Here is a 21,223-nt window from a genome sequence, read left to right as displayed (position 1 = left end):
TTCAGGCAGAAAGTAAATAAAAAATTACACAAGTACATAGGCAAATATGTTGAATGGGCTGCTTTCTAGAAATTGCTGGGCTCCATGGGATTACTGTGCTTTGTAAAATGTCATTCTCAATGCATTTATAAGGCTTTAGACATTCTGAGAAATAACTCAGCATCACAAAAAAATTGACCACCAGTATCTTTTACTTGCAGACAATGTTCTAACGTTCAAAGTTCTTTCAACTGAATAATCTCATTTACCCTCACAATGATCCTGTGAATAGCAGGGGTTATTATCTCCATTTTACAGATGAAGAAACTGAGGTTCAGAGAAAATGACATGTCCAAGTCATAAGTGATTGGTGGCAATAACGCAAGTGAAAGTCACATTTCCTGAGCAGTGAACAAGTGCTCTACCCCCTACAACCTGCAATTTTAATTAGGAGGCACAGGATAAAGTCTTAGGTCCACCATTTTTGTCACATGTGATCTTCCGGCAAGTCATCAACACCTCTCTCCCTTTGCTGCTCAATCTGTTGATGGAAAGTAATACCTACCTTCAGTCATTCCAGAGAGACATATACGTGCATTATGAAAGAAGGGTGGGTATACGGTACTAATAGACATGTTTCAGTGTTTCAGAGGTCTGGTCAGTCCTGAAATGGGCTGAGAGGTAGATAACTGACTAGAAGGCTCTTACCTGGCTTGGACGGAGGAAGTTGATGTTAATATTGGGATATCTGGTGACAGGGTCTATGCTGTATTGGCTGAAGTTCTTACTCACATTCTCAGGGGTGGTCTGAGGCAGCAACCTATAAATACTTTCCCTGCAATAACATACAACAATATACTCAGAGCAGTGGCAAGCACCATACACCTCTCCCTCTCCTTTGATAACATTCCTATTTTTTGACACTGCCCCCCAAAAATCTGAAGGATATGACAAATCCTCATCCTTGACCATTATTTTCCTCCAAACCTACATTAGCCCCTGCTCCCATTCCCACCACGCCAGTGATTCCACAGACACTGAACTGGTTAAGGGCCGGTAGCAAAGGAAAATACACTGTGGTGGGCTGGGATAAAAAGCCTGATCCTAATTTAAAAGGCAACTAATTTACTGTTTTGTTTTGTTTTGTTTTTTTCAAGGAGGACAATATTTAATTTTTAAGAAAATTACAGATGAAAAAAGAACTTGCTACCAAAATTGCCCGGAGTTTCTTAAGTAACAGACTTAAAATGCTGTCAACCACCAATTGCACCCAGGAAATCTTATTTCTCTAGTTCTTCTGGTCAAGGCATTTGTTCTTTATTAGCAATCAAATCCTAGGATTCTTAACCTCTTTTGTAATAATCTGCTTCAAAATATCTGACATTTGGGAGTTTGAGAAATGTTTACAAGCAGTTTGGGATTTTCTTTTGAATTCAAAGTCATTTTTTATTTCTTTTCTTATGTTAGTATGTCCCCTGCTACTGCACTGATTTCATTAGTTTAAGTCTTTCTACTTTGACAGAAGATTTAATGTACTATTTTTATGTATTTGTTCATGTGACTGTCATAAAGAATCAGCTACTGTCCTTTAATGGAATGCAAAGATTCAGATACTATTTGTCAGTAACAAATTTAATTTGAAAAGGAATAAAAGAAGACCACTTAGATTAAATAATTTTTACATACCTATGATTTTATAAATAAATATCTTGCCTTTCCTTTCTTTAGTACGAAAACATCTTTAATTAAGAAAGGAAGAGAGAGAGAAGGAAGAAAATCTGTAGTCTGCCTGAGGAGCAAACCATTCATCACTCCCAGTTTTCTCGTGGAAGAGACACCTGGCTGCGTTCCATTACCTCTCAGCCAGGACTTCCAAGGGGCTTGTTCCTAGAGACCAACTTCGTACCATCCAGGCAGAGTCCATAGCAGCTAGGAAGCCCCGGGCTATTCCTGTTCCCATTGGCCAAAAAGGCTATGAAGGAGAAAGGAAATGAGGAATTAAATAAATTGTATTGTAAAAGAGGGAAACTAAATTGAGAAACGAAGAAAGTTTGCTGTTGACAGTACTTTTTGGCAACTATTCAGATAGTGGGCTTTTCCACTTCATAAACTGGTAGAGGAGCAAATCACAAAAGCTGCAGAATTTCCATCCATACTTAGTATGTCTGGATGCCCTAGAGCCTGTAATCCTTCCCTACTTCCTGGTGTAACTCCTGTAGGGAGCTGACCTATGCTGCAGCATGTTGTAGACCCTCACTCTATAACCAGGGGTACTCACATTTGCTCTTAATTATTATTGTTTCCTTACTATTGCCTCTTCTATAAAGTGCTGCCATCCTTACTACTCACCTCTAGGAGGCTGTCCCCAACCAGAGCCACTAACAACTGGTGTCCATTCTGTTCCCGCACCAAGGCAGCATTCTCAGAGGCGTACATACAAGTGAAGTCGAACATGGCCACGTCAGGCTGCCCATAGTGATTGATGGCAAAATCCAGAGACGGCAGCTGCTGCTGAGTGGAGAAGTCTGCTGCCTCCCTGGCATAGTTCAGCAGAGCCTCTTGGTCCACGTTCTCCCGGGAAAGCAAGAGCTCTGTGTCGGCATAGTCCTGTCTCGAGAGAGAGAAGCAGCTTGAAAGAGAAGCCCAGCAAGAGCTACACTAAACATGTCAGACATAAGCTAGTTTCACAGCTTTTCCTTTCTTCTTTAAGTGATTTCATATCCCAAAATAAGTCTTCTACACAACTTAAAGAGAAAAGAGGCAGGCTGTTTCCTTCTTTTTTTTCTTTAAGGAGGCTTCACACCCAGTGCAAAGCCCAACGTGGGGCTTGAACTCACGACCCTGAGATCAACACCTGAGATGGGATCAAGAATTGAACTTTAACTGACTGAGCCACCCAGGCACCCCAGGGTCGGGAGGCTGTTTCTAAAAGTACAGACTTGGGGCACCTGGGTGGCTCAGTTGTTAAGTGTCTGACTTCAACTCAGCTCATGATCTCAGAGTTCGTGACTTCGAGCCCCGCGTTGGGCTCTGTGCTGACAGCTCAGGGCCTAGAGCCTGCTTCAGATTCTGTGTCTCCCTCTCTCTCTGCCCCTCCCCCACTCGCAGTCTCTCTCTGTCTCTCTCTCAGAAATAAAAATTAAAACTTTTTTTAATTAAATAAAAGAGCACAGGCTTTGGCACCTAAAAACACAGTCCTAGAGTTTCCATTTACTTGGAGCAAGTCATATTTCTTTGATTTTGCCCAATCCATCTTTTAGAGTTGTTTTGAATACCAAATAAAATAATTTATGTGACGGTACTTTCTAAACTGAAAAGATATTTTATAATTTATGTTATTATTGGCAATCATTATCTTCTGGGTAGCAAACAGCTTTTGGCAACTGGGACCATATACAATATTTAGCACTGCATAATTTATCAAATGCAAAGGGAGTACCCGAAAGCTCCAGTGCCAAAGATATAACGTGGGAGCAACAGCAGTTCCAGGGGGCTGGCAAGAAATAAACTGAAGATGGAACAGAGGTTTTCAAAATAATACATAAGATTCTGAAAGGCTTCAGAGAAACCCACCAACAAAGAAAAACAACGATGAGAGGAAAACGGGCTTTCCACATAAAGAAGTGAAAAACTCCTTTTCTGTTTTGGGGATTCCTGGCTAACTGAGCCAAATTTTACTCTTCTAACATGGGGCCTAAGGTTTGTTTCTAAATGTCCCTGATGGTGCTTTAGGCTAGCACTACAAGATGTTAAAAGTCAAAACACAAATACTCAAGTTGGTCCTTGAAACAGTGTTTGTTCAACATTGAGTAAGTGACCACAATGGGTTTAGTACTTAGCAGCACACATAGAAACATGGCCCCTGCCCTCTAAAAAAATAAATAAAAAGCAAGATTATTCCTACATATAGCCATACCTTGGAGAAACTGCAGGTTCCGTTCTAGACCACTGCAATAAAGTGAATATCGCAATAGCAAGTCAAATGAATATTTTTGGTTTCCCCGTACATAGAAGTTATGTTTACACTATGCTGTACTCCATTAAGTGTGGAATAGCATTTGTCTAAAAAAAAAAACAGCCTACCTTAACTAAAAAATGATTTATGGCTGAAAAATGCTAACCATTATTAGAGGGTTTAGCAAGTTGTAATCACTGATCACAGATCATCATAACAAATGTAATAATGGAAATGTTTGAAATATTGTGAGAATTACCAAAATACGACACAGAGACACGAAACAAGAAAATGCTGTTGGGAAAATGGCACCAACAGACTTAGTGCAGGATTGCCACAAACCTTTAATTTTGTAAAAAAAAAAAAAAAAAAAAAAAAAAAAAAAAAAAGGGCAGTAACCGTGAAGCACAGCAAAACAAGGTATGCCTATAATTTCAACTGATAACCACAGTTCTGCCTAAGGTGGTAGATTTGTCTTAACTTAGTCCCAAGGCATACATACCACCAGGTTCATTGGCTACTTCTTATTGATAAAGCATCCAAACAAGTATACCTTGCTTATGTTTTTGGCAGAATGGGCTGTACAAACTGCTTTGCCCTATTTCTGCTTATATACATAAAGGAACACAAGGCAGAGAAACAGATACAAGGTCCATGAATGGAAAAGAGACTGTGCTGCAGGCACGTGCTCATTGGCATGCCCCCAACACTGCTCTCAGATAAGGCAACAGTGTAATTCAGTGACACGACTCATTATCATCCTGAAAAGACAAAAGGCACCCTGAAATTCAGCCATGAGTCTGTGGTAAGAACCGTACAGGTCTGAATCAGCACATCTGGTGCCTCTTCTATCCATTTCATCACATGGGGATAGTAATTCTGATTCAGACTGAAGACCAAATAGGACTTAAGAAACTCTCCTTAAAGAGCCACTACTCTGTGGTTCTCTGATTTCATTTTCTGCTCATCATCTTAGGGAATGTCCTACAATTATTCACTTAGAAAAAAGGCTGAGCCAGACCTCTCATCCATTGTTAGATCATGAAGAGGTCAAAATATACCCTGATCCAGTCAGTGTTCCCTAGACTTCTGATAGTTGTATCTGCAGGAAAACCAGAACCATTCTCAGGCTTCCAGGTCAAACTCCCTTCCCCCCTACCACCTTCTCCCAAAAGACGACCTATTAACCAACCAATAATCAGTCATCCATGGAATTAACTATAACCACAAACCAAATCACCTAAAATTAAACTGAGTATCAGAGATAACTGAAATCTGACATTTGCTTTAGAACAATCCAATGGCAGGAGTGGGGAGTGGGGTGAGGTACTACTGAAATAATATTGGCCACATAATTGTTAGAGCTGGAAAATGGGCACATGGGGGTTCATTATACAATTCTCTCTAATTTTGTTTACATTTGAAAATTTCCATAAAAAAGTTTGGTTTTTTTTTTTAAGTTAAACTAAAAAACATTAGAGGAGTTCATGTTCCCAGGAGATGAGATGGGTGCTCATTTTCATACCCTTGAAGGAAAAACTCATCAGACAATAAAATTCTTTCCCTTAGCGGTCACATTAACTAGTACGACATCAAAAGAAGTTTGAAAGAATACATTACTCACATGCAGTATCACCCCTTTGTCTAGCAAACTCTGCTTTTTGGCTGTCATAACAAAATAATGTGTATCATCTTTGTAGTAGACAATATTCTCCAAGTCGATACCTGCAACCAGAAAACAAATGTGTCACCTAAGGGCTTGCTGAAACGAAGGTACATTAGGGCAGCCAGAAAGTTGTACACAGGCCCACAGAGACAAGAGCTGTAAAACTCCAGGTAGAGCACATGAAAATAAAGAGATGTCTCAGCCCAGATTTTCACTTCCTGCATGTTCAGTTCATGAGAAGAGGGGGAACTTTGTTTTATACCTGCACTATCCTATAATTCACTTGATACCCTAAGGTATCCTAAAAACCATGAATAGTAGGCAGAAATATATGGATTTGAAAAAAAAGGAAAGGCTAACTTCTAGTAAGAGGGTTTGGGTTGGTTCTCAGGTTAAACCTCTTAGATAGTCATCAAAGCAACTGGGAAAATCTCTTTGGCTTTTAATAGGACAACTAGATGCCTGGAAGCAGAGTATGAACTACTGACTTTTTAATTCAATTAATCTAAAACATTGATGTAATTAATGGAAAGAAATCATGTTCTAGAAGATGGAACTGAAATTTGCTGCATGTTTTTGTTGGATCAAAAATATCAAAGTTAATGTATTCAAAAGTTATCACACAACAATCTCATTCCTGTCTAGCACATGGTTTACTTCATGCCCAAACTGGACCACAAGACTGTATACTCAAGTGTGTAAAGTCAGGTTCTCAGTGAACCAGAGAACTATCAACCAATAGCTTACTGCATTGAGCACCATCACTCAGAGCCATAACATAGGGGAAGGGCTTGGAGAAAAGCTGGTAGAAGACAGAACCCTTAAAAACAAATAAATAAAAACTAAACCCAGAGCAGCCCTGTCACTGTAAGGAAGACAAAGAACACTAGAGTAGGAGATAGTGATAAGGAAAGCATTATACTAACAACAAAGTATAGAAGTGAAGAAAGAGCAGAGGGGCAAACAAGCAATAATAGCAATGACCACCCACCCACTCTACCAAACCCTCTAAGAGAAGAATCACAAGCAGTTATTTAAATTTTTATCCTAATTGCTTTGGAGGCATCTATACCAACCTGTGGCTTCTCTCAGTTCCTGGAAAAACTTTTGGTTGAAAATAAAAGCCACACCACTGATCTCTTCCACTTTGGCTTCTGCTGTTGTATTTCGGTTAATAAAATTTGCTGTAATGGCAATTGCCAATTTGCCACGAAATTCTTTCCGGCGAAATCCTAGAAGGAAAGACATTTTCAGAGGTGGCCACAGCTTGCGAGAAAAGAAGGAAGATCACTTCAAACAGAAAGGGATGCTGATGAAGACATTAGGGAACATGAGGGATGGGAATCAATGGGAAAATTTTAGGGCAATTCTTCTCTATCTGAAAATAAGGTTTACCTGCCAAAAAATATAAGAGTTCAGGAAAGAAGTCAAAGTCTCCCCCATACTAACAAGCAACATGAAATCTAACTGACCAGAATATTACTTAGTGCAAAGATTTCCAAAGGAAAGGAAAGGAAAGGAAAGGAAAGGAAAGGAAAGGAAAGGAAAGGAAAGGAGAGAAAGGAAAAGAAAAGAAAAGAAAAGAAAAGAAAAGAGAAGAAAAGAAAAAAGAGAAAAGAAAAGCCACCAGCTTACTAAACTTAGATTTAATCCTGCAACCATTTAAAGTCAACCATTTAAAGTACAGCTTATCTCCTAGTGCCCTAACAAGTATGTCCTGTAAGAAGTAACCAAGTACCAGTTGGCTAGTGGAAGGCTGGGCTTGCTATTCAATTAGTATAAACAGCACACATATGCTGATTCTTAGGAGTATCGATTCTGATGACACAAACTCTCACTCACCCCAGGGTTGGGAAAGGGTTACCCTTCCCTCTGCTATGAAGCAGGCAAAGGGGTATTGACAAATACCTTCCAAGGTGTTCCTACGGCCATCCCCTCCGATGATCACTTCAAATTCATACTCTGATACAGGATGGGTTTTGGGGTGGACCAGTGCCCGCCAACCTATCCCTGTGGACCAAAGTCAAAATGAAGGTCATCACCAAGACCATATTCATATACCTAAAACACCTTTTGGTACCAAAGGCAGACCGCACAAAACCCCAAACAGAAAACACTAGGTGTAAAAGCATGAGGTACAAACACCACAGAAAGAAAGAAGCCTTGAAGAAGGCTCACAAAGGAACATTCCCCATCATATGATTTGCAATAATGAATACAAGTGTTTGCAAGAAAGGCCTCCTCATTCAGGCAAAAGTTCCTCAAAAGATATAGTTTGTACAACTGGAGAAGGCTCTTTAACTAGTTCTGAAAATAACCCAGAGATTCTTGTAGTTTTCTTCCTTGATTTCATCTTTTCTCACCCACTCAATTCCCTTGTATCCCTTCTTCATTCCAATCCAACTCACGTTCATTTTCTTGGTCCTCAGGAGGCTGTACAAGGCCTTGGAATTCCACATTGACATGGATCTCAATGCCTAGGATCAAGGCTACTTTCAAAAGTATTAGCTGAAGCTGACGGATACCTGGGGGAACAAAAAGATCATACTAATGAGGGCACACTGAAGTGATTACTGCTCAGGTGCTCATCTGCCCACCTATACAGTTTACCCAGATTCTCAAAGTCTCTGTAGCTGGAGACATTTTCCAAACCATGCTTTACAGCTTCTTTCCTTCTTTTTAAAGGGAAAATAAATCCTCTGCAAGAGATGTTCTAGAGAGACATTCAAGGTCATTCCCACCTCTTGGGTTAGGTGTTCAAAACCACCAAAAGCTCTGAGACAACAGAGATTGCGGACAACAGGAGACTCTCTTTTCCATCTTCCCCTGATTCAGTCAGAGCCACAGTCATCTAACAGCATCTACAATCCTGACAGGACATTGTACCTACCATAAGAGGCAAAAGATGTGCACCCATACGTAGGCTCTCCAGTCTGATACAAAGGGGCTGCACTACTTGAGATTTCCACAGCATCTCCCTTTCATCTTATTGTCGCACTCATCTTCACACACTCTTATAAAGTAAGAAGGGGAAACCTTAATCTCTTACCATTCCCCCTCCCACCACTGGTCTACAGGTGCAGAAACTAAGGCTCAAAATGACTGAAAGTCTTGCTCATTATTACACTGAGATTTGTTTATTTCATGTCCAATGAATGACTACCAAGTGGTAAGATAAAAATCTGTCCCTAATGTAGGACTCTCTCAGCTCCAAGGCAAATCCTACATAAGGCAGACAAATCCACTGAATCATATGACCCTTGGTCCTCTCTTAAGACCAAACTCACCTGCAGCTTCTGACTAAGCTGGTACATGCAAATCCTCATCTAAGCCATCTCGGTTATTTTCCCCTGCTTACCACAACCACCACCCTTCTGAGTCACACTCCTAAAGGCTCATTAAATCCCATTCTAACACATATTGAATATTTGCAGACAACCGGATTCCAAGATGCTTTACATATTATAGCCCAACAGATGGGCAGAGTACTTCCTCTGCCAGTGGAGTGTGGTAGCTGTTGGCCAATATTTGAAAAGTTGGCACAACTGCCTCAAACAGCCAAAGTTAAGCAGTTTAATGTTTTTTGCAGGACACATCTGGAGGAGCTCAGAACAAAAGTTCCTTGATAAGGCTTTCCTGGAATCATTAACGATGATCAATAAACAAGACTTGAACTTCATAATGTAGACATCATCTGTTCTGGATCACTTTTTAGATAGGCTGCTTACTCATGAAAACAAAATCACTGTCTGCATTAACTTGTATTTACTCTATAGGGAAAAGCATGGGCCCAAGCAGAGCTTGGAGATGACAAAAGTACAGCAAGAGCTATCCAGGTTGTAGACCTTATGAAAATCACCTAACCAAACGAATCTCATTACTGATTTGCCACTTGTGACAAAATTAGGAGGCTGCTTCCATAACTGTGGCTTTACAGAAATGTGTCCCCATAGCATTTTGTTCTTACATTAGTATCTATCATATCACATTAGACAGAGCCTCATGCTTTGTGCTTCTTCCCCTGGACTAAAAACCACCAAAGGGTCAAGGCTCAAATTGGTAGTATTTCCTAGCCTGGCCCCGATGCTGATCCCACCCACTGCAAGTGCTCAGTAAGAGTTCAAGACCTAACTTTAGAAATCCTTAAGCTAAACTCATTTCATAGGAGATAACCCTTGCAGTTAAGAGTCCTAGGTTACAGACCACTGCATCACAGGTATGTTGACTCCAAGCAGAGTGTGTTTTCTATACATTAGATACTAATGATATCAGAACAAACTGGGCTGGATGAGTATGAATTCCTCAATCTGCCTCTTTTTATCGAACAAGTGGGTAGAGGTAGGGGTGAGATCTTATAGGGGAACTGGTTTTACTTACTGATATGGTCAATAGCTCCAGCACAGAACTTGCCATAGAACTTCTTGGCACCCAGACCTCGTAGATCATGTATGGTGAATGGCCAGAGATGCAAGACATTGTTGCGGGAGAAGGCATCTCGTTTCTCAATAACAACCACTTTAGCTCCCAATAAGGATAAGTCAATGGCTGTACGGAGACCACAGGGGCCAGCTCCAATGATGAGACACTGAAAAACACAGCTGCTTTCAGGGCAAAGGGAGCACCTCTTAGGAAAGTTCACATTTCTATAACACTTTCATGGATCACATAACCATCATTCCCCAAAGCCCCCAAACAGGGCTATTCTCCCAAGAAATCTTGGGAGACCCAACTGGGTCACAGGAGACCACCTGCAATGGCTTGAGAGAAAAGCTGGTGATTGTTATGGATACCGGAGGCTCTTAACTGTCAGTGCTGGACATAAACCCAGCACGTGTGCACCTGTAGATTTGTAATACATTGAAGTGGATCATCATTTCAACAAATGATTTGAAAATCAGATGTCACCTTAATTGACAGGAGAGGATCTTTTGCGAGGTTTCTAAGTCAAGGAGATTTCTGTCCAAAGAGACACAGATTATTAAATACATAGTTCAGGCAATCTTTTTCTTTTTAATGTTTTATTTATTTTTGAGAGAGAGGGAGAGACAGAGTGTGAGTGGAGGAGGGACAAAGTGGAGAAAGAGAGACATACGGAATCCAAAGCAGGCTCCAGGCTCTGAGCTGTCAGCACAGAGCCCGATTTGGGGCTTGAACTCACAAACTGTGAGATCATGACATGAGCCGAAGTTGGACACTTAACCGACTGAGCCACCCAGGGGCCCCATGTAGTTCAGGCAATCTTAAGAGTCTTGGAATGAGTCTACTACTCAAGGATTCCTAGAAGGTAACTTTCAAGAGCCAAAGTTTTATGTGCTGAAAAGAGTTCTAAAATCACCATCTTTAGACCAAAAATCCAGGAAACTGATCTTCAAGACCCTTATTCTAGAAAGTACTCAGGGTGAGAATGGACACTTAACTAATTTGTACTCTATTCACAGAAGGGAAAAAAGACATAAAATGTTTCTGGTTTTGAATTCATTTTATTTGCAATAAAACTCCAGAACTCAGTCATAAAAGTCATGCCTTTAAATTTCTTGAATTCTGATGAGTATCTACCCAGATGCAAATCCACTGGAGGAGGTATCCACACAGGGCAAAGTAAAGCTCATGAAAGGACATTAATGATCTAGTCACGAAGTCATCCGCAACTTCATTTCTTTGCTAGCCTGCTCCAAATTTCTCACAAAATGTGTTTTCACATAAGGAGGAAAGCAGGAAATATATTATTCCTTCTCCAGTTCCTTGTACCTACCCCTGCACAGGTGACTGAGTATCTCCCCTGTTTCATGAAAACTCTCTTTCTCTAGATTGTGAAGAAAGCAAAAGAAATATTTTGGCTTACAAGGCCCTTGCTTATCAAAACAAATCTTTGGAATACGGATGAAAAGAGGTTTGAAGCTTGCGGCAAATCCCCAAGTTAGCAAATACTATCTATACCTTATCGGTCATGAGTATGGAATAAAGACTTTATAAACATGACATGACAGGTAATACGAAGCCATGTTCAGATAGGATGCTAACAGGCCATGGCTACTTCTTTGCTAAGTGACTTGCATCCTCCTAATAGTGTGAGATTCAAAATAGAGCCTCAGGGAAAAAAAAAGTTCCTATACCACTTGACTTCGGGGTTGTTCAGCTCTTAAAGAGCTGAAACACTGAATGTTCAGTATGTGAATACATGAAGTAAAAATAGGGTCGGGGGTACCTGGGTGGCTCAGTTGGTTACGCACTAAGTGTCCAACTCTTGATTTCGGCTCAGGTCATAACCTCATGGTTCACGGGATCAAGCCCTATGTCAGGCTCCACACTGAGTGTGGAGCCTGCTTGGGAGTCTTTCTCTGTCCCTCTCCAACTCGCACACACACTTGCACATGTGAGTTCTCTCAAAATAAATAAATAAACATTTAAAAAAAAAGAATAGGGTCTGGGAAATGGGAACAGTCAACTGAACACAGGTAACGAACCCACGAAGTTTCAACAAGGTAGAAGTTGGACTCTCCGTGACAGGTCTTGGCTAGACTCTGCCTAGTTCTCACCCAGTCTACCTCTACCCAATCCTTTTCTTTGGCCTACCTCTACTCAAAATCTTTTCTTTTCTGGTTAAATCCTTAGGTCAGTGACCCCAAAGCCTGGGAGAAGCCAAACCCTTACCTTGGTGTTAGTGCATGCTTTTCCCTTTTTGTAGTCTTTGTGGCTGCCCCGCTTGTCCAACTTTGCCCACAGGGCTTTGGCTTTCCAGTAGTTAAGCTTGGACTTGAGCTTGTGATAAAAGGAGCGGTAGTCCTTAGGCTTCAGTTCTAGGTGGTCACATAGCTCTTGGAAGGCCTTAAGGGTTCCCTTGCAGGTGGTGGCCTGCACAAACCGGTCAAAGAGGATGTGAGCGCGATTCATTGTCTCATTCTTACTGTCCTCCATGCTTCCCCACTCTCAGCACCCCCAACAAAGGGGGCAATGGGATGGCTGTTGATCCACCCGATTCTGTCACATTAATCTAACAAAAATAAAGAAAAAAGAATGGTTAGCAAATCCAAATGCCTACCTACAAACATTTCCTTTTCTTTTCTTTTTAAATGTTTATTTTTGAGAGAGAGACAGAGTGCAAGAGAGGGAGGGACAGAGAGGGGGAGACACAGAATCCAAAGCAGGCTCTGGGCTCTGAGCTGTCAGCACAGAGCCCGATGAGGGGCTCGAACCCACAAACCATGAGATCATGACTTGAGCTGAAGTTGGACACTTATCCAATTGAGCCACACAGGCACCCCGTACCTACACACATTTTCTAGGATATGTACCTCTTTTTCAAAGTGGAGTTCCTAAGTGTCATATTCATTCAACAAATGTATATCCTATACCTTTTTAAATTTTTTTTTCCTTTAACATTTTTATTTATTATTGAGAGACAGAGAGACACAGAGCATGAGTGGGGGAGGGGCAGAAAGAGAAGGAGACACAGAATCCAAAGTAGGCTCCAGGCTCTGTGCTGTCAGCACAGAGCCTGACATGGGGCTTGAACTCACAAACTGCGAGATCACGACCTGAGCTAAAGTCGGTCACTTAACCAACTGAGACACCCAGGTGCCCCTACCTTCTACATGCCAAGCACTATCTCAGACACTGGGGATGGAAAGATGAGTAAGACAGTGTTTGCTTTCAAGGATCTTACAGTTCAGTGGGTGAGACAGATTAATAAACAAAATGTTAAACGTACTGGGGCACCTGGATGGCTCACTTGGTTGAGTGTCCAAGTCTTGATTTTGGCTCAGGTCATTATCTCATGGTTCATGAAATTGAGTTCTACATTGGGTTCTGCACCGACAGTGCAGAGCCTGCTTGGGAATTCTCTCTCCCTCTCTCCCTGCCTCTCCTTGGCTAGTGCACACGCACATGGGTGCACGCACAGTCTCTCTCAAAAATAAATAAATAAACTAAAAAAAAAAAAAGAATGTTAAATGTACTATGCTACGTGTCATTAGAGAGAGAGGCATGAGGGATTTGGTAATATAGAAGATAAGAACCTAATTGCAGTGGGTCCTTGTTGAAGATGAACTTCTGAAAGGTGACAGCTGAGTCTTTCAGGATAAATCAGTGTAGCCAGGTGGGGAAGAAGTGTAGAATGTGGAAAAGGAAATAAAATAGGAAGGCTTATGAGTGATTGACTCTTACAGATGAAAGACTCCAGAATGATTTCCAGGTTTCCAGCTAAGGCAACTGAGTAAATGGTGCGCCAGGCCAATAGATTAAAAATAGAACTCATCTGTGAGGGTAGAGTGGTGAGATCCCTTTTGGCCTGTTACATGTGAGCTGCCTTGCAGAGGTTCTCATTAGGCAGCCAGGTATGTATCTGCAGCTCAGGGGAGTAGCTGGGGGTGAACGCCTAGACTGGGGAGTCATTAGCATATAGGTGGTAGTTGAACCTACAAAAGTGGTACAATCACACAAGGAGAGCCCATGGCAAGAGAGAGCCAAGAGCTCTGGATAAGATCTGGGACTCATCAACTTGTAAGGAATTGGCAGAGAAAGAAGAGCTCTCTAAAAAGATTATGAGGTACAGTGGAGAGAGGTCTGAAGAGAACCAAAGGGCAGTGTCCTAGCAGTCTAAGAAGCACAAAGTTCAGAAGTGTTAAAGTAAGTAGGTATTCAAATGACTGAAAAAGTCCTGCTGCTACACATGATACATGGCAGGGTGGGAAGATTTTATAGCCATTCCATTTTGCCCACAAACATATTTGACAAAAATGATAATGTCTACCCCTTCCATTTATCCAAAACATCTACACATCCACCATCCTATGTTTGCTGGCTAGAACTTTAAGATGGGAGAAGACACTTTACATGCTCTTTTAATGCACTCACTTCCTTGGGTCTGTTTCATCATTTTTGTAGCACATTTTATTTATCATCACTACTTAGACCTATTATTGGGAGGTAGGAGGCAAAGGGCCGAAGACCAAAGAACAAAGAAGCAGACCAGAGCAAGGAGACAAGCACTAACACAGCGCTGAACCCCCCTGTGACAGATATTGGTTGCATGACCCTGGACAAGTCACTTTGTGTCACCAAGCCTTGATTTTCCCTTGTGTAAGATGAAATTATACTGGATGGTCTCTAAACTCCTCTTCCAATTCTCAAGTTTTCTGAGTTTAGTAGTGAGGAAATACTCATGGTCACAGTACTCACCTCTGGTGTTCTAGTCAGAATGCTCCATCATAGGCATACCACCAATTTGCTATTAGTGTGACAAACAGGACTGCACTGAAACTTTACTTTAAGGAGGACTTAGTCTATACTACCCAAAACAATCCACACATTCAATACAATCCCTGTCATCATACCACCAGCATTCTTCACAGAGCTAGAACAAACAGTTCTAAAATTTGTATGGAACCAGAAAAGACTCTAAATAGCCAAAACAATCTTGAAAAAGAAAACCAAAGCTGGAGGCATCATGATTCCGGACTTCAAGCTGTATTACAAAGCTGTAATCATCAAGGCAGTACAGTACTGGCACAAAAACAGACACATAGACCAAAGGAACAGAATCCAGAATCCAGAAATGGACCCACACATGTGTGGCTAACACATCTTTGATGAAGCAGGAAAGACTATCCAATGGAAAAAAGACAGCCTCTTCAGCAAATGGTACTGGGAAAACTGGACAGCGACACGCAGAAAAATGAACCTGGACCACTTTCTTAGACCATACACAAAAATAAACTTGAAATGGATGAAAGACCTAAATATAAGACAGGAAACCATCAAAATCCTAGAGGAGAAAATAGGCAACAACCTCTCTGATCTCGGCTGCAGCAACATCTTACTAGACATGTCTCCAGAGGCAAGGGAAATAAAAGCAAAAATGAACTATTGGGACCTCATCAAGATAGAAAGCTTCTGCACAGAGAAGGAAACAATCAACAAAACTAAAAGGCAACCAACAGAATGGGAGAAGATATTTGCAAATGGCATATTGGATAAAGAGTTAATATCCAAAATCTACAAAGAACTTCTCAAACTCAACACCCAAAAAACATATAATCCAGTGAAAAAATGGGCAAAAGACATGAACAGACACTTTTCCAAAGAAGATATCCAGATGGCTAACAGACACATGAAAAGATGCTCAGTATCACTCATCATCAGGTAAATACAAATTAAAACCACAGTGAGATATCACCTCACACCTGTCAGAATGGCTAAAATAAACAAGTTAGGAAACAACAGATGTTGGCGAGGATGCAGAGAAAAACACTTTTGCACTGCTGGTGGTAATGAAAACTAGTGCGCCCACTCTGGAAAACAGTACAGAGGTCTCTCAAAAAATTAAAAATAGAGTTACCCTATGACTAGGCAGTTGCACTATTAGGTATTTATCCACAGGGTACAAAAATGCTGATTCAAAGAGGCACATGCACTCCAATGTTTATAGCAGCACTATCAACAATAGGCAAATTATGGAAAGAGCCCAAATGTCCATTGACTGACAAATGGATAAAGATGTGGTGTACATGTACACACACACACACACACACACACACACCGGAATATTACTTGGCAATCAAAAAGAATTAAATTTTGCCATTTGCAACAACATGGATGGAACTAGAATGTATTATGCTAAGCAAAATAAGTCAGAGAAAGACAAATATCATATGATTTCACTCATGTGGAATTTAAGAAACAAAACAGATGAACATAGGGGAAGGGAAGGAAAAATAAGATAAAAACAGAGGCAAACCCTAAAAGACTCTTAAATATAGAAAACAAACTGAGGGGTTGCTGGCAGGGCGTTGGGTGGGGAGGATGGGCTAAATGGGTGATGGACATAAAGGAGGGCACTTGTTGGGATGACCACTGGGTAAGTGATGAATCACTAAATTCTACTCCTGAAACCTTTGTTACACTATATGTTAACTAACTTGGATTTAAATAAAATTTAAAAAATAATTATAATAAAATAAAAAATAAAGAGGACTTATTCTTGGAGATGGGGAAAGACAGAGGAAGGGAGCTGTTGATCCATTGTGGTCAGGAGGGGTACAGAAGCAAGAAGTGACTCATTATTTAGGGAACCAACCCAAGAGCACTAGGAGCCACCAAACTGTATTGCTGATTAAATCAATTCTCAGAAGGCATCAAGTTCCAGACTGACATGGAAGAGACCAATCTTCTGTCCTAAAGCTCTTATACTGGGTAAGCCTCTGAGCAACAGAATACCCCTTCGTGAAGTAGAAATAACATCCTGCTTCTCTCTATCATGATATTATAAGGCTAAACCAAATCAACTGGAGATGTGTCTTAAGTATCATGGGAGAAAGTAATAACTACATAAGAACTGACATTTTCCCTTTACATCAACAGATACGACAGTCTTCATATACTATGGAGGCCGAGTTGAAGATGGTAATTCTTTACCTGGAACACACTGACTCGGCTTCTCATCTCAGATATATACTTACTCAACAATCTCTCCTGGCTCTGGATATAAAAAGTACACTGGTAAAAAACATAACTTGTCTCAATAACCACATGGCCAAGAGTCCATCAAGAGATGGAATTAAACAGAACTAACCTCTAGTCCCCTCTAAATAAAAATTTATTCTAGGTAACAGTAAGCAGCAAGAGAAATATTTTAAAGTTCCTAAAAAGAGCCCACTCTTTTTCTTATATGCCAAGGCTTATCTTAGAAATGGTACAGTACCTGGTTGGCTCAGCTGGTCAAGCATCTGACTCTTGATTTTGGCTCAGGTCATAATCTCCCAGGGTTGTGGGATTGAGCCCTGTGTTGGGCTCGGTACTGGGCGTGGAGCCTGTCTAGGGTACTCTCTCCCTTTCTCCCTCTCCTTTTGCCCCTCTCCCCTGCTTGTGCTCACTCTTTCTCCAAAAGAGAGAGAGACACACAGAGAGAGAGAGAGAGAGAGAGAGAGAGAGAGAGAGAGAGAGAGAGAAATGGGACATATTCAAAAGATGGCTTGTGGGGGCAGAAAAAAACAGATGTGTTTATCTAAAGGCAGAAGAAAGGGTGACAGGTAACAACCAATGACTAGAAACAAAGTTCCCAGAGTGATTGCCTCTTGGCTTCCTTGTGTGGATTTCTGTGCCTTTATTTGCTTTTTTGGCAAACAGACAGCATTTTGCAATCCTGACCCTGATGCCAGACCTGCTTTGACTCCACCAGAGTCACAATATTTGGGGAGCTTTGAATATACACCTAGTTTGATCTCTCTGCCTCTTGTCAAAGAAGAAAATGATTTCTTTCAGTTCCTAAACAGCAGCCACCTTCCACTCCTTGCCAAGATTTGGGGCACTCAGTACCAGATGTTCTTGCTGAAACCAACCCATTAAAAATCCTGCAACATTATTTCTAAAAGCCTTTGCCCTGTCATAATGCCTGCCTTGTGCTCGCACTTCCCTAAAAGTGTCTTGAGCATTTATTTTCAAAGAAAAATTCTGATTTGTACACTAACTCCCCCTTGACTGGCTGTAGCCTGCTCTGTTTTACGTCCACAGAGCTACCAACCACCACAGAGAATTTCCAAATCAAACCCCACCACAGATGAACACCTTCATTAGTAACTGGCCCCCAATCCTTCTGTTGACTTTCAAGTTAACAGGTTTCAACCACAGCTCCCAGACAGCTGCAGAGAGTCGGCTTCCAAGCAGTAGTCAAGTATTAAATGCCCAGTCTAAGGGATTTCGACCTGCAGGTCACTAATGACAACAGATAAATAGAGGTAAGATGGTTCCTGGAACAATGTGACAAGCACCCACGGTAAGAGTACACAAGATTAATTCCCCTGGGCTGCCTCACTTTTCCTACTTTGCAAGCCAAATGACCACAGCAGGAAGACACTCTCAAGTACTACAGTATTATTCTGTAACTCTGCTGGACTGTGACTGTGTCATTTAGCAAGGGGAATCTGGCATTCTGATTCACTGAGAGCAGCTGGGGAGAGCAGCAGAGGGGCCACTCCTGTTATTGCCCTCGCTTCCCTCATTCCCGAAGGTCTAACTCATCCTGCTCCTCCGGGCCTCTCCGGGGCCATCCCTGGGTGCCATATATCCTAGTATCCTGGAAAAATCAATATTCATAATTACAGGAACCTAGAGACCAGGAAACCTGGCCGGAAGGTGCCAGAAACCCTGGGGACTGAAAAGCCAAGGTGTGGAAGGAAGGGAAACGGGAAGTGAGGAGCCCGAGGAGGGAAGAGGAAGAGGAGATGATGCCAGGTTTCCAGGGCACTGGTGCAATTTCTGCCAGTGGACAATATCCTGCATGTTTTGTTCCATGGCAGCTGACTGCTGACTCAGAAGCCTTGCACATTCCTTGGCCGTGGAGGAAAATGCTGGAGAGACAGCCTATGAAGTACATTCAGGAACAGAGTTTATGTTTCTATTTACAGCAAGAGTAAAGGTCTGTCACTGACTCATAGCTGGTTATGAGAACACTCAATCTCTACCTCTTAGAATTGGTGGATGGTTATTTGTAAGAGGGGAGAACTATCTTTAAAAATAGAAAAAGGAGGGGCACCTGGGTGGCTCAGTTGGTTAAATGTCTGACTTTGACTCAGGTCATCATCTCACAGTTTGTGAGTTTGAGCCTCACATCGGGTTCTGTGCTGACAGCGTGGAGCCCACTTCAGATCCTCTGCCCTGCCTCCTCTGCTCCTACCCCACTCGCTCACTCTCTCTCTCTCAAAAATAAACATTAAAAAATACAAATAGAAAAAGGAAAGAGAAACAAAAAAAAATAAGAACTATACTTCAAGGGGCACCTGGTTGGCTCAGTCAGTAGAGCATGCAACGCTTGATTTCAGGGTTGTGAATTCAAGTCCCACGTTGGGCATACAGACTACTTAAAAAATAATAAAAAAGAAAATAAAGAATTACACTTCAAGAGTATGAAACCAGAGTCTGCTTAGCCACTGCACCATCAATATACCAGCAGATGTGCAAATCTCTGAATCTTATTAAGGACTCAATGAAATGCTCCTTTCCCTAGCCCATTCAGAGGTGTAACTTGTCTAAATAGATCTTAGGAGTAAATCTATACATAGGAAGGCATATTTTGGAATGTGATTAGGAGGAAACTCAGATGAAAAATGCACTTCAGATTATAGAGATTCCTTTGTGTTTTGCCTGAGAAACAAAGACCAAAGTCGCCAAATGTCTTGAGTTCTGCATCAGTTTTTCTGCAACCAAAGCCACTAGGGCCATTATCATCTGTGGATGGGGACACTGAGGCCCTCACCTCAGGAGGCAATGAGCTGACTGAATCAAGCAGTCTGGGCACGAGACTCCTTGTTGCCTCTTACTGCTCAGGCCCCAATGGCTTATCTCTCATAACCTTATCTAAGGTTCTCTGGGTACCTAGGAAGCAAGCCAAAATATAGTAAGGAAGCAGTCTTTCCCCTGTTATTCTTGTTTCTGCACTATTCCATTCTCTGCTCTTTTCTGACTTCCCATCCTACTTAGCCTCAAAATGACATTCGGCAACATGCTAAGGAAACAGGAAACCAGCCCCCACCCCTGCCCCCACCCCTACCTCCATGTCCCTCCTCATTCCGTGGATCTGCTCTTTAGTCACATGGTATTACTCATCTGCAACTGTCATTGAGCAGACATTATTTAAATGGCTCTCTCCTCCAATAAAAGCCTCCTTAGTACAAAGACCAGGTCTTTGTAGCTATAGCCTGACCTGTAGTGAAAACACTGTTTCTATAGAGCTGATGAGGGGAACAGAACCCCTTGAGGAGATTCTGTATGAGAGCCCAGAAGCTCCACATTGGAAGGGTGGATCCTGGGGAAAAGCCTTGGCCTGCATGGCTGAAGGACCATGGAGGAGAAATGGATAGATGCTATAGAGGAGATTTCTACTGTGCTACCAAAAAGTTGTATCTAAAAATGCAATAGTAAGCCTGGATAGGGAGTGATGATCTAAGAAGAGCAATAGCAAGAATTTAGCACTTTTCAAAACATGGAAGCAACCTAAGTGTCCATCCACAGATGAATGGATAGAGATATGGTGTATATATACAATGGAGTACTACTCAACCATAAAAAAGGATGGAATCTTGCCATTTGCAACAACATAGATGGATCTAGAGTATAGTGCTGAGTGAAATCAGTCGGAGATACACAAATAACATATGATTTCACTCAAATGTGGAATTTAAGAAAAAAAAAAAACAAATAAACAGGAAGACAAACAAAAAACCAGACAAATACAGAGAACAAACTAGTGATTACCAGAGGGGAGGTGCGTGGGAGATGGGTGAAATAGGTAAAGGGGATTAAGAGTATACTTACCTTGATTAGCACTGAGAAATACATAGAATTGCTGAATCATTATATTGTGCACTTGAAACTAATATAACACTGTGTGCTAATTATACTTAAATTAAAAAATGTTTTTCCCTTGTTCAATATACTGCATTCTAGATAATCCCTTAATGTGTATCTTTAGATTTTCTCTAATCAGCTGTTCAAACCATCCAGTTTTTAACTTCAACATTTTTATATCTCCTTTCTTAAGGTTCTTTCTCATATTTTCCTGCCCATTTTTGATAGTCACTTGCTCTAAAAAAATCAATACTTATTCAGTTTTTCACTTTTTTTTTTTTTTT

At 41.3% G+C, this 21,223-nt stretch overlaps 1 protein-coding gene across 21 annotated transcripts in view; it reads right to left on the bottom strand.

Annotated features, from left to right (window-relative positions):
* Positions 1-21,223, bottom strand: part of MICAL3 (microtubule associated monooxygenase, calponin and LIM domain containing 3) — a 229,793-nt gene that overhangs the window by 111,422 nt on the left and 97,148 nt on the right. For all 21 annotated transcript variants that reach the window (XR_009617551.3, XM_060658906.3, XM_060658918.3 and 18 more), the window contains 9 exons: positions 12,252-12,591; positions 9,978-10,185; positions 8,009-8,125; positions 7,509-7,610; positions 6,677-6,832; positions 5,559-5,659; positions 2,329-2,586; positions 1,836-1,951; positions 688-814 (listed from right to left, as the gene is read on the bottom strand). Coding sequence is in view for 20 of the 21 variants with exons in the window: in XM_060658906.3 (XP_060514889.1) it covers positions 688-814; positions 1,836-1,951; positions 2,329-2,586; positions 5,559-5,659; positions 6,677-6,832; positions 7,509-7,610; positions 8,009-8,125; positions 9,978-10,185; positions 12,252-12,515 (1,449 nt within the window). In the remaining variant the exon portion in view is untranslated. The remainder of the gene's footprint in view (positions 1-687; positions 815-1,835; positions 1,952-2,328; positions 2,587-5,558; positions 5,660-6,676; positions 6,833-7,508; positions 7,611-8,008; positions 8,126-9,977; positions 10,186-12,251; positions 12,592-21,223) is intronic.

This window comes from Panthera onca, chromosome B4 (assembly GCF_046562875.1).
Source record: "Panthera onca isolate mPanOnc1 chromosome B4, mPanOnc1 haplotype 2, whole genome shotgun sequence".
In the NCBI taxonomy this organism is placed as follows: Eukaryota; Metazoa; Chordata; class Mammalia; order Carnivora; family Felidae; genus Panthera; species Panthera onca.
The sequence above is the reverse complement of the archived record's forward strand: the minus strand, read 5'-3'. Positions and strand labels throughout refer to the sequence as shown.